The sequence below is a fragment of the Phacochoerus africanus genome, chromosome 1, assembly GCF_016906955.1.
Source record: "Phacochoerus africanus isolate WHEZ1 chromosome 1, ROS_Pafr_v1, whole genome shotgun sequence".
Taxonomy (NCBI): domain Eukaryota; kingdom Metazoa; phylum Chordata; class Mammalia; order Artiodactyla; family Suidae; genus Phacochoerus; species Phacochoerus africanus.
Window position 1 is genome coordinate 94,232,163 of NC_062544.1, and position 13,730 is coordinate 94,245,892.

Below are 13,730 nucleotides of genomic sequence, written 5' to 3' on the forward strand. Positions count from 1 at the left end.
ACTGTGAGGTGGTCCACCAGTCCCAGTCCAGCACTATGGGGCCCACTCTTGGCTCATGAACATTCAGCTGAGAGGCATGACCTCCCATATTTGGCACAGATGTTCTGTTTGGAGGAATGGGTAAGACCCTCCTTCTGAACTGACATGGAAGTGCTCCCCTGGGGGCACCAATCAAAACAGTGGAGTAGCAGGACATGGAGTTCACCTCTCCCACAAATACATCAAAAATACTTTTATATGTGGAACTGCTCTCACAGAATATCTATTGAATGCTGGCAGAAGATCTCAGATAGCCAATATTGCAAGAAAGATCTCCACATAACCAGGTAGGATGAAAAAAGGAATTACTTTAAAAAAAAAAAAAAAGGAGCCTCTGAAACTCCCTTTCTGTCTGGGTTGATCTTCTCCCCAGTGAAGGGATTTCCATGGTAGGGGAACTTTTTCTCTTTTACAGTCCCAGGGATGCAGGGTGCACAACAGGTGACAGGTGACACCACAGAGTGGACTCCTCAGTGGACAGCTCCTGGGGAGGACTACACAGTGGTTCCTCTCCCAGCAGGAGTGCTATAGTCCCATTGATCTCACATTGCAGTTCAGCAAAGGCTCTTGGGGCTTCTATTCCAACAACTGGGAAGCAGACCCTGCCTATGACAGGGCTCTAACAACCACAGAGCAAAGAGGTCACAATCAACATCCAGTGCCAGCTCTGGTCACCACAACACCAGTTATACCTTCTATCATGGGGATAATGGCCAACACACACTGAAGAAAGAAGCAGCAGGCATCTATACTAAAAACAGTCTTTGTACCAAAAAAATTAGACTCATGCAGGCTATACACAAACACTCCTACATAAAAACAGCTTTCTAAGACCATAGTAGATAGCTGATCCTCCTACACTCATTGAATCAGAGGAATGTAAGTAAAATGAAGAATCAGAGGAAAACATCCCAATTAAAATATCAAGAGAATTATTGAAAGAATGAACACTAAAACAGAAATCTCCAGTCTAATAGACTCTGAGTCCAAAAAGGAGGTAATAAAAATACTAAGGGAATTAAGAAACACTATCAAAACAAATGCAGATTACTGTGAAAAGAAACTAGAAAGAGGAACCAAGAAAAATTAGAAAACATTTACTGAGATAAAAGCTGAGCTAAGGGCAATAAATGGCAAATTGAGTAATGCAGAAAGAGGAATACATAATCTGAAAGATAGAATAATGGAAATCATCCAATCAGAACATCAGACTGAAAGACAAGTGAAAAAAAAATGAAAGCAATATAGGAGAACTATGAGATAATATAAAGTATGCCAATCCATGCAAAAGATCCATCCAGAAGGAGAAGAAAGAGAAAAAGGGGATTGAAAAGGTATTTGAAGAAATTATGGATGAAAACCTTCCAAACCTAAAGAAGAAAACAGATATATAGGTACAGGAAGCACAGAAGGTCTCAAAGAAGATGAACCCAAACAGACCTGTACCAAGACATATTATAATTAAAATGGCAAAAGTTAAAGAGAGGAATCTAAAGGCAGCAAGAGAAAAACAAGTAGCTAGTTACAAGGGGACCCCCTATAAGGTTATCAGCTGGCTTCTCTACAGAAACACTGCAGACCTGAAGGGAGTGGCAAGATATATTAAAAGTCCTAAAAGGGAAAAACCTCAATCTAGGATACTCTATCTAGCAAGCTTATCATTTAGAATAGACAGAAAGGTAGAAATTTCTCAGGCAAGTAAAAACTAAAAGAATACAGCAATACTAAAACTATCCTAAAAGATATAATTCAAAGGTTTTCTGTAAATAGAAAAGAAGCAAGAATCTATGGGAAAGATAAAATGAGAAATGGAAAGTAAATTACTTAAACAAGCCAGTATATAGATTTTTTTAAATATCAAAATATTTTTGTGAAAGCACTGATAACTACAATGAACTGCAAAGGATAAAGATGAAGATGTGAAAGAGGACATCAAAATCATAAACTGTGAGGGACTGTTTCAGTCTATATGACTACCAGTAAGTAGATGTAGGAATGGGTTAGCATACCTGAAAACTGGGCAACCACAAATCAAAACGTACAAAAAAGATTCACAAAAACCAAAAGGAGAGAAAACAAGCATACTATAAAAGAAAACCATCAAGCCACAAAAGGAAAAATGAAAAGACCAAAGAAGAAATGCAAAACCAACTGGAAAGCAAGGTTTATTTATTTATTTGATAACAAGGTTTAAAATGGCAATAAATACATATCCATCAATAATTGCCTTAAATATCAATGGACTAAATGCTCCAATCAAAAGACAGAATGGCAAACTGGATAAAAAAACAAGAACCCATAATATGCTACTTACAAGAGACCCACTTTAGGGCAGAGTATACATGTAGATTGAAAGGGGATGGAAAAAGATATTTCATGGAAACAGAAATGACAAGAAAGCAAAGATCACAATGCTCATATCAGACAAAATAGATTTTAGAACAAAGGCCATAAAGAAAGATAAAGAAGGACGCTATATAATGTTAAAGGATCAACACACAAGAGGATATTACAGTCATTAACATATACGTGCCCAATATAGGAACACCCAAACACATAAAACAAATACTAACATAAAGGGAGAAACTGACAGGAATACAATAATAATAGGAGACTTTAACACCCTACTCACATCAACAGGTGATCTTCCAGACAGAAAATCAATAAGGCAACAGAAATCCTAAGTGAATCAATACAACAGTTAGACTTAATTGAAATTTTTGGAATATTTACATCTAAAAAAACCAGACTACACATTCTTTTCAACCATACATGGAATATTTTCTGGCACTGATGACTACTAGGACACAAAACAAGCCTCAACAAATTAAAGATAGAAACTATTTCAAGTATATTTTCTGACCACAATGGTATCAACCACAGAGAGAAATGAAGGGAAAAAAGGCTCGCATGGATATTAACCAACATGCTACTAAAAAACAAAACAAAACAATGGGTCAACAATAAAATCCAGAAAGAATTTTAAAAATACCTTGAGACAAATGACAATGGAAATACAACCATACAAATGACATGGAAGGCAGCAAAAGCAATTCTCAGAGGGAAGTTCATACCTATACAGGAATTCCTCAGAAAACAGGAGAAATCTCAAACAACCTAATCTACTACTTAAAATATTTAAGAGAAGGAAGAACAAACCATGGAAGGAAGGAAATAATAACTATCAGGAAATAAACAAAATATTTAAAAAACAGAAAAAATATCAGTAAAACAAAGAGCTGGTTCTTTTAAAGGGTAAACCAAACCAACACACCTCTGGTCAGGCTCACCAGGAGAAAAAAGAGGCCTCAAATAAACAAAATAAGAAACGAAAGAGAAAAAATAACAACTTATACCACAGAAATAAAAAAAACCATGAGTGACTACTCTGAACAATTATATGCCAACACACTGGACAACCTAGAAGAAATGGACATATTTCCAGAAACACACAGCCAACCAAAACTGAATCAAGAGGAAATAGATAAACAGACTCATCACTATAAATGAAATAGAATCTGTAATAAAAAAAAAAAAAACCTCCCTGCAAATAAAGTCCAGGAGTAGACTACTTCACTGGGGAAATCTGTCAAACACACAAAGAAGAACTGAGCCTTCTCAAATTCTTACAAAAGACTGGATATACCCACAAAGTCATTCTATGGCAATACCATCATCCTGATACCAAAACCAGACAAAGACACTACCAAAAAAGAAAATCACAGGCCAATATCTTTGATGAATACAGATACAAAAATCCTCAACAAAATATTAGCAAACCAAATCAAACAACACATTTAAAAGATCATATGGAGTTCCCATCATGGCTCAGCAGAAACAAATACGACTAGCATCCATGAAGACGCAGATTCGATCCCTAGCCTTGCTCAGTGGGTTAAGGATCTGGTGTTGCCATGAGCTGTGGTGTAGGTTGCAGATGTGGCTTGGATCTGTGGCTATGGTGCAGGCCAGTGGCTATGGTGCAGGCCAGTGGCTACAGCTCTGATTCGACCCCTAGCCTGGGAACCTCCATATGCTGTGGGTCCAGCCCTAAAAAGACACACACACAAAAAGATCATACACTACAACCAAGTTGGATTCATCTCAATTTCACGAGGATGGTTCAACATATGCAAGTTGATCAATATAAAAGACAATATAAGAGACAAGCACCACATGGTCATCTCAACAGATGCAAAAAAAGCATTTGACAAAATCCAACATCCATTCATGATAAAAACTCTCACCAAAGTGTGTATAGAAGGAACATATCTCAACATAATAAAAGCTATTTATGATAAACACACAGCCAACATAATACTCAACATTGAAAAGCTCAAAGCCTTCCTGATAAAAACTGGATAAGAAAATGATGCTTACTGTCACCACTTTTATTCAACATAGCACTGGAAGTCTGTGCCACAGTGATCAGACAAGAAAAAAGAAATAAAAGGTATACAAATTGGAAGGAGGTAAATTTTTCATTATATGCAGATGTCATGATACTATATACAGAAAAACCTAAAGACTCAACATCAAAACCACTAGAACTCATAAATGATTTCAGCAAGGTTGCAGGATACAAGATTAACATACAGAAATTGGTTGCATTTATTTACACTAACAATGAAATAGCAGAAAGGGAAAGTACAACAAAAATCTATTAAAATCACATCCCAAAGACCCTCCCAAAAAACCCTAGAAACAAATCTGACCAATGAGATAAAAGATTTCTACCCTGAGAACTATAAAACATTAATAAAGGAAACTGAAGATGATTCAAAGAAATGGAAAGACATCCCATGTTCTTGGACTGGATGAATTAAAAACGGCCATATTACCCAAAGCAATCTATAGATTAATGCAATCCCTATCAAATTACCCATGACATTTTTCACAGAACTAGAACAAATAATCCTAAAATTTATATGGAACCATAAAAGACCCAGAACTGCCAAAGCAATCCTGGGGTGGAGGGCATAACCTTTCCAGATTTCAGATAATACTATAAAGTTATAGTAGTCAAAACACCGTGGTATTGACACAAAAACAGATACAGGATCCATGGAATAGAACAGAGAGCCCAGAAATAAACCCACACAACTATGGTCAATGAATCTTTGACAAAGGAGGCAAGAATATACAGTGAAGGAAAGACAGTCTCTTGAGCAAGTGACGATGGGAAAGCTGGACAGCTGCATGTAAATTAATGACGTTAGAACACAACCTTACACCATATACAAAAATAAACTCCAAATGGCTTAAAGACTTAAATATAAGACATGACATCATAAAATTCCTAGAAGAAAACAGGCAAAACATTCTCTGACTAAATTATAGCAATGTTTCTCAGGTCAGTTTCCCAAAGCAATAGAAATATAAACAAAAATAAATAACTGGGACCTAATCAAACTTTTAAGCTTTTGCACAGTAAAGGAAACCACAAACAAAATGAAAAGACCACCTATGGAATGGGAGAATATAGTTGCAAATGATGCAATGAACAAAGGCTTAATTTCCAAAGTATACAAACAGCGTATAAAACTCAGTAACCCAAAAAACAAAAAAAAAATCAAAAAAAACCCATAATCCAAAAAATGGGCAGAAGATCTAAATAGACATTTCTTAAAAGAAGACATACAGATGGCCAACAGGCACCTGAAAAGATGTTCAACATCACTAATTATTAGAGAAATAAGAATCAGAACTAAACAAAAGTACTACCTCATGCTGGTCAGAATGACCATTATTAAAAAGTCTACAAATAACAAAGGCTGGAGCGGGTGTGGAGAAAAGGTAGCCCTCTTACACTGTTTGTGGGAATATAAGTTGGTACAGCTGCTATGGAAAACAATATGTAGGTTCTTCAAAAAATTAAAAACGGAGCTTCCATATGATCCAAAAATCCCATTCCTGGGCATGTATCTGGAGAAAACTCTAATTTGAAAAGATACATGCACCCCCATGTTCACAGCAGTGCTATTTACAATAGCCATGACATGGAGACAACTTAAATGTACACTGACAGATGAATGGATATACAATGGAATACTACTCAGCCATTAAAAAGAATGAAATAATGCCATTTGCAGCAACCTGGATGGACCTAGAGATTATCATACTACAAGAAGTAAGTCTGAAAGAGAAAGACAAATACTATATGATATCACTTACTTAAATATCTAAATATTTAAGTCTAACTTAATTTTAAAATATTTAAATTTAAATTATGACACAACTGAAACTATCTACAAAACAGAAATAGACTTGCAAAGAGAACAGACTATGGTTTCAAGGGGGAAGGGGCTGGGAGAGAACGCCTCTTGTCCTCAGCTAACCCTACCCAGGACTGTACTGAGTAAATCACTTCTCTGCCATCAGTGTCTTTGCAGTTAAGAGATATTATATCAAATTATTAGGACCAGGTGGCTTCCATGCTCTCTTAGTCTCTAAACAATGATGAAGACCTTCGCTGACATATTCCCAGCACCCACAAGACTAGTACCCGTTCATAAAACTCGACTCGGGAATGCATGTCCTGTTTCTGAGCACCCACCTCCACACCCTAGGTTAGCTATGAAGCCACCCCAATGGCCCTTGGAGGAGCAGGTGCAGCTGTGAGTGCTTCCAGGTCACTGTCTGCCTGATCCTGATCCTGTGAGTCAGCTACCCTGTGATAAACTGGTCTATTGATTGAGAGCTGCCTGCCTCCTTTATCAGTTTCACAAGACCCCAGTTCAATGGGCCCTTCTGGTTCCCTCCATCCTCCAGACTGAACACAGTAAAGGAAAAAGGAACCTTAGTGAAAAAGTTCATTGGCAGTAAGCTAGTGCCAAAGTTTAAGTCTATTATGAAACTTTTAACAAATATATACAATTAGACTGGGATCAAGCATTTTTACACAAGGGGGCCCAAGTTGCCTGGGCCTCAGGTCTTTCTGGGACAGGAAGATGGGAGCTTGTGACCACCTCAAAGGCCTGTATCAAAAAGGCCACTAGCCAGGTCAAAGAGATTCCCTGTTATGGTAACCAGAGATAAGTAATTTTCTTTCTATCTGGTTGATTTAACTTGTTCATGATTGTTTCCTTATGTAAAAATAAAAACATTTACCGGCACCCAAGGGCTAGGAGACTGTAGAAATGTCGAAGACAATAAGAACCTTGGAAATGATTCATTCCACCCTCACAGGTGATAAGAATCATGGCCTCAGGTGGTTACATGACTTGTTCAGAGTTGCAAAGTCCAATTTAGGGGCTTGTTGAAGAACATTCTAATAAAGATTAGAATAGAATTCTCTAAAAAAGGCATATATATTTATTTAAACTAAATAAATGTATGTGTTTATTTAAATTAAAGATATTTAAAATTTCATCTTAGAATTACATGCCATAATACCAAAAGAACTTTCCAGCAATTTTCTGAGAATGACGGCTTTGGAAATAAAGATAAGAACATTAGAGGCAAAAACATATCTTTGATTTGGTATTTTAAGCAGTGCTATGGTCTCAATGTTTGTGTCCCCCAAACTTGCTTTTTTTTTTTAGGGCCACACCTGTGGCATATGGAAGTTCCCAGGCTAGGGGTCAATAGGAGTTGCAGCTGCTGGCTTACACCACAGCCACAGCAACATGGGCCGAGCCACATCTGAGACCTACACCTCAGCGCACACAACTGGATTCTTAGCCTACTGAGCGAGGCCAGGAATCCAACCCACATCCTCATGGATACTAGTTGAAATTTTAACCCTCTGAACCACAACGAGAATTCCTCTCCCCAAATTTATATACTGAAACCTAACCCCCAAGGTGGGAGGATAACGCCTTTATATATGTTTTTATAAAAAGTACCCTTATAAAAGAGGCCTGGAATATCCCTCACTCCTCTTCTGCCATGTAAGGATAGAGCAAGTTGGCAGATCAAATGAACTAAGACAAACATTGATAATATCCTTTAATGGAGGATAGAGCATAAACACAGGATACAAGCACAGGAGGCATAACATTTTCTTATGATGTGTTTTTGTTAGAGAAGAATTCCTAAATGTAGAATACCGTACCTTTTTAATTTCAGATTTCAAATTGCAAGGGTTACTCTGCTGGCTGAAGAGGGATTTCTTGAATCTCTCTATAACCCTTCTTTTCAAATTGTGGTGCAAAGCTGGAGGAAGCTGCATAAAATGAGAAAAATCATTAGAAGCAAATTATTAACAATGCAGAGATGACTCTCAGGAAGCATTGCTGAGTGTCACTAACAATATTCACTCAGCGGGACTAAATAAGAATTTAAATTCTACTCCAAATAGCATGACTTGATGTTACAATTTTCATTCTACAATCCAAAAGAAATACTTACTCTGCTCTTTTTCAAAAGGCTACTTCTAATTATGTTCTTTCATTTTATAGGTATTATTTTTCATAGAACAACTAAATGATATATTATTTGGCACATATAAATTGAATTTTTTTTTTTTTTTACTTTTTAGGACTGTATGTGCGGCACATGGAGGTTCCCAGGCTAGGGGTCTAATAGGAGCTACAGCTACCGGCCCACACCAGAGGCCACAGGCCACAGCAACTCTGGATCCAAGCCATGTCTGCAACTTATACCACAGCTCACGGCAACATCGGATCTTTAACTCGCTGAGTGAGGGTAGGGATTGAACCTGCATCCTCATGGATCCTAGTCAGGTTTGTTAACCACTGAGCCGTGAAGGGAATTCCAAATTGAATTTTTTAAAGAACAAGCTTGCCAAGGAAGGATGTACTCTATCGGTTGTTTAGATGTTTGTGTCACACCCAGAACCCTGCTAAACCCTCTAATCACAGCACTTGTCCTGAAGGATCTGGTGCTTTGGACCAGGAAGCACATGTCTGCATCAATACAGAGTCAGAGGCCTGTCTGTGAGTGCTCTGAATATACAGCTGAAGAGAGATGAGATGGGAGGAATCAATCTGATGAAGAAGAGAGAAATGAAATCATTTACATTAGGGCCCAGCCAGGATGAGTTAGACTGAATAAGTTAGTAGGAGGAAGCCACAGGTTGGAGTGGAGCAGGTGAGGGAAAATACTTGGAGACATCATTTTGGCCTTGATAATTCCCTCCTATCACCAATAGATGTCGCCACTTCCCTAAATCAGACACCAAAGGGCAGTATTGGCCCAGGACCTTCTAGCTGCTGCCCAGGGTGATTCTACCTGTCAAAGGGAAAGGCAGCTGCCCTCTCTGACATACCTCCCTGTCTGCTACAGCACCAGTGGGTCCTTCAAAAGAGACTTACCCCAGAACTTGCAGTGATCAGTATCAGCTTATTAATTCAGATAATCTTAAATCCTTTGCTATTCATTTAACTTGATAGGCTGCTTAGTAATTGATTTTACTACTCCTTTTTTTTTTTTTTGTCTTTATAGGACTGCACCCATGGCATATGGAGGTTCCCAGGCTAGAGGTCAAATCAGAGCTGGAGCCAAAGGCCTAAGCAACAGCCACTGTAATGTCGGATCCTTAATCCACTGAGCAAGGCCATACAGGGACCAAACTCACATCCTCATGGAGACTATGTTGGGTTCTTAGCCCACTAATCCACAATGGGAACTCCAACTTTTACTACTCCTGAGAGCTTAAATTAATCCTCATGAAACTTTCTTGTATAATTTAATATTTAATCAACTTAAGATTCATATATATAAGGGCAGTATTGGAAAAGTACTCTATCTTATTAGAATAACTATCACTATAAACAGCACCTTATCTTTAAAGTTTTCATGGAAGAACTTAAAACTCTGCATAGAATGATGACTCATGCATAGTTTAAATGTAGATGATATAAGTATAATAATATATATAAGAACTATAATACTAAGAATAGGATACTAATACCTATGATTTGAATGTGTCAGGCACTATGATTATTCTTTTATGTGCATTAATTTAGTTTTTTCCTTAAAATAAACTTTAAAACAGGTGCTATTTTTTAAGTGAGGAAATCAGATCTTATATGACACACAGGATATTTTCTGAGGTAGTGAGTCTCCAGCACAACTACTGTTGTGGAGCAAACACCAGTACCACTAGCATTTACCATGGTCTAGCACTTTAAGGTTTATAAATAATTCACATACTTTCTTTTATCACAATAGTTAAATAAGCTACCTGAATTTTACTTAAAAAGAAAATGATTATGAGGAAAGATAATGATTCCTTACCTGTCACATGTCTAAAAGTATGGTTTGGGGAGTTCCCTGGTGTCTCAATGGATTAAGGACCCAGTGTTGTCACTGCTGTGGCATAGGTTTGATCCTTGGCTTGGGAACTTCCATATGCCATGGGCTTGGCCAAAATAAATAAATAAAATTAAATTAAAAATGAAAGTGTAATTTTTGTTTTTTATCATATCAAACAAAATAACAGAAGAAAAGATGAAATCTTAAACATTTATACTCTAGGTTTTCTCAAACATAATATACATGTTCTTTCTCAAGAATAGGTTGTCAGGCCACAAGTAGCCCACAGGGCATTCTTTGATAGTGACTCAAACAATACCTTTTCTACTGAAAAAAAGTTACTTTGACATATCACTGTTTAAGAAGAGATTTCCCTAAATGTTGAAGTGAAATGTTCAAAGATATCATCAAAATAAATACATAAAATGTAAAACTCTCTTAGAATTTACAAATCCTGAAAACACAAGTCCACTCAAGGAACACAGCTTTGCCCTCAATTCTATTTAACCTGTCATCCCTGCCATTAGGAACCAGGCGATCCAGATAAGAGGATGCAGATGGTTCTCTGTCCATCCATCACCACTGCTGGAAACAACAGTATGTCTCCCTGAGGACAGCCAGTCATGTACTTTTCACCTGAGGACAACTCACTGCTATTCCCAATTGCACCTTTGTGTTTTGCTGGCAGCAAGTGCAGTTGCTAAGATGGCCATGTGAAGGAGCCCCAACCAAACTCACTATTTTCTAGCGGTCAGTGTTTAACTTTTTTTTTTTTTTTTTTGCTTTTCAGGGCCACATCCGGGACATATGGAAGTTCCCAGTTAGGGGTCGAACCAGAGCTATAGCTGCCGGCCACAGCCACAGCCACAGCCACAGCCACGCCAGATCCAAGGCACATCTGCAACCTACGCTGAAGCTCACGGCATCACTGGATCCCCCGACCCACTGAGTGAGGCCAGTAATCAAACCCACATCCTCATGGATACTAGTCAGATTCATTTTTCCTGTGCCGAAATGGGAATACTGATAGTGCTTAACTTTTAAAAGTTGTTACATGCTGATTTTCGGAGCACTTTTTAAATACAACAATCAAATCTTAACTATAGAGTTAAATTCAAAGCTTAACCTATTGCACATGTTCTACCTAAGCAATACACGGAAAGACTTGAACTAAAAATAACATATGTACTTCAGTCACTTTGTATGCCCAAAGTTTGATTTTGGTTTCCAGCAATGGAAACGAACCTCCTTCTCAGCTTATTGGCCTTAAGATTACCAACCATTTTCTATAAGAACAGATGTTAAATCAGTGAATGCAGGGTAAGGATTTTAAATCCTGCTGTTTAATATAGTTGCTTTTGGATGGTTTCCACAGCATTGTCACCATGGAAACTGGATAGGAAAGGTCACCAGCAGCCAGAAGTAAAGCAGTTTCCCATTTAAGGTCATCTGATGGTTGTCAGAAGGGATCTGGCCCTGCAGCTCAGGGTGGCTACCACAGCATAAGCCTGCAAGTTTGTCTAGTAGTAAAGATGTGAACAAGAAGGCGTTTTTGTTTATTTGTTTTGTCGATGTAGTTTTACTTTCAGGTGTTTTGTTTTGAAATTAGCAGAAAGAGAAAACTGATCTTGGTCTTGAACGTTTGGCAAATACTCCAGTGTAATGTTCCGACTTGTATTTAGTTCCTTTATTTGAAAGGCAATGACTTTGGTTAGCACTGTGATTTAGAGTTCCCCAAAGGGGACTCATTGCTTACTATGTGCAATGTCATAAACTTTAAAGTCTTTAGAAAACATGTTTTTACAACCACCGTGGTTATTGCTGAACTCGTAGCAAGGAATGTCATCTTGCCAAAAATATGAAATCATTTGTTATGCTAGTAGTGTAAGAACATAATGATGATATTTATAATATTTTCACTCTGGCTTTAAAATACTTTGAAATCCAATAAAGAAACAAAATATATCCATTAGAAGTTTTCTTATTATATAACAATTAGCATGGCATATTGAAATTATATTTAAATTTCAAAGGATATTTCCTCTCAATTTTGTAGTGAGTCATTAAAGTAACCAATTAACACTAAAGTTAAGAATGTATCTCCATATATCTATATCATTCTTTAAATGGAAATGTATTTTTGAATATCTTTATTCAGTAGAGATATGACAGATTATATTTTATTAACCAATTTTGTCCACCATCATATGTCCTTCTGCTCCTTCACCTGCTTCCATTTAATCAGGTAGACAGATCTGATAGCATTGCCTAAGGGAAAGGCTGACAGCAGAAAATGGAGAAAAGGGTATTTAACTGTATCTCAAAAGGCTGACCTTCAGCATAACTGGAAAGAATACTAGATGTGGTTAAAACAACAACCACAACAAAACCCCCCAAAAAAACCCACAACCCCCTGTCCCAAGTATGATAGATAGGAGTTCCCGTCATGGCTTAGTGGTTAGCAAACCCAACTAGTATCCATGAGGATGCAAGTTCGATCCCTGGCCTCGCTCAGTAGGTTAAGGATCTGGCGTTGCCATGAGCTATGGTGTAGGTCGCAGATACAGCTTGGATCCCACATTGCTGTGGCTGTGGTGTAGGCCACAGTTCCAATTGGACCCCTAGCCTGGGAAACTGTAGCCGTAAAAAACAGAGACCAAAAAAAAAAAAAAAAAAAAAAAACCCAAGTATGATAGATAATAGCCAGGCTACTCTCCATGCTGAGCAGAAATCAAAGGGGAGCAGTGAAAAGTCAGAGGTAGGCAGGTCCCAAAGAAGGGAGTCTCTTGTCTGGCCCTCTAGGCTAATTGTGCCAGTTGTTCATTTATTTCCTTCACTGTCACCCTTCATTGCCTGATTGTGATAATGGAACTTATCTCCCTGCCAGCTGGTAAAATTCTCAGTTCCACAGAAGAGGACACTAGAAAATACCCTCTTATTAATAATTCTTAAATAATTCTTTATATGAAAACTTCCCTATAGAATCACTGTCTCCTGACTAGACCCTCACTATAGATTTGGTTCTAGGAATGTCCAGAAGAAGGGGACACACAGATAGCATTTGGAAATTGGTCTGACTGTAGCCTTGGAACTAAGCCCAAAGCTGGGTAGTTTGTCAACAGGACACAGGATGCTAGTGATGCACCCATAATCTATATAACAGAAAAGAAATTCTAGGTCGGGTAGACAAAAACATGACTTGAGTCACTGTTGCCTCACTGGAGAGTCACAGCCTCTGACACAGTTTTCCAGACCTTGGTCAATTCAAAGACCCAAAGCCCCTCAATCAGTGAGAAAGCTGAGATTCCCTTGAGGAAGAGCCCTGAACGACTGTAATAAGTACACACTATAAATTTTCCTCCAAGCCTTCCCCAAGACATCCACAGCCATTTGTTAGAGTGACTGCTCACTGAAAAGAAGGAAATACACAATCTTTCAGGGAATACTGGACACCAGTTGTGAACTGACTC

General features: G+C 37.9%; 1 protein-coding gene across 3 annotated transcripts in view; it reads right to left on the reverse strand.

The window, feature by feature from the left end:
* The window catches only part of NEK10 (NIMA related kinase 10), a 179,817-nt gene that overhangs the window by 14,170 nt on the left and 151,917 nt on the right, over positions 1-13,730 (reverse strand). For all 3 annotated transcript variants that reach the window (XM_047769255.1, XM_047769253.1, XM_047769248.1), the window contains one exon: positions 8,096-8,206. In XM_047769255.1, coding sequence (XP_047625211.1) covers positions 8,096-8,206 — 111 coding nt within the window. The remainder of the gene's footprint in view (positions 1-8,095; positions 8,207-13,730) is intronic.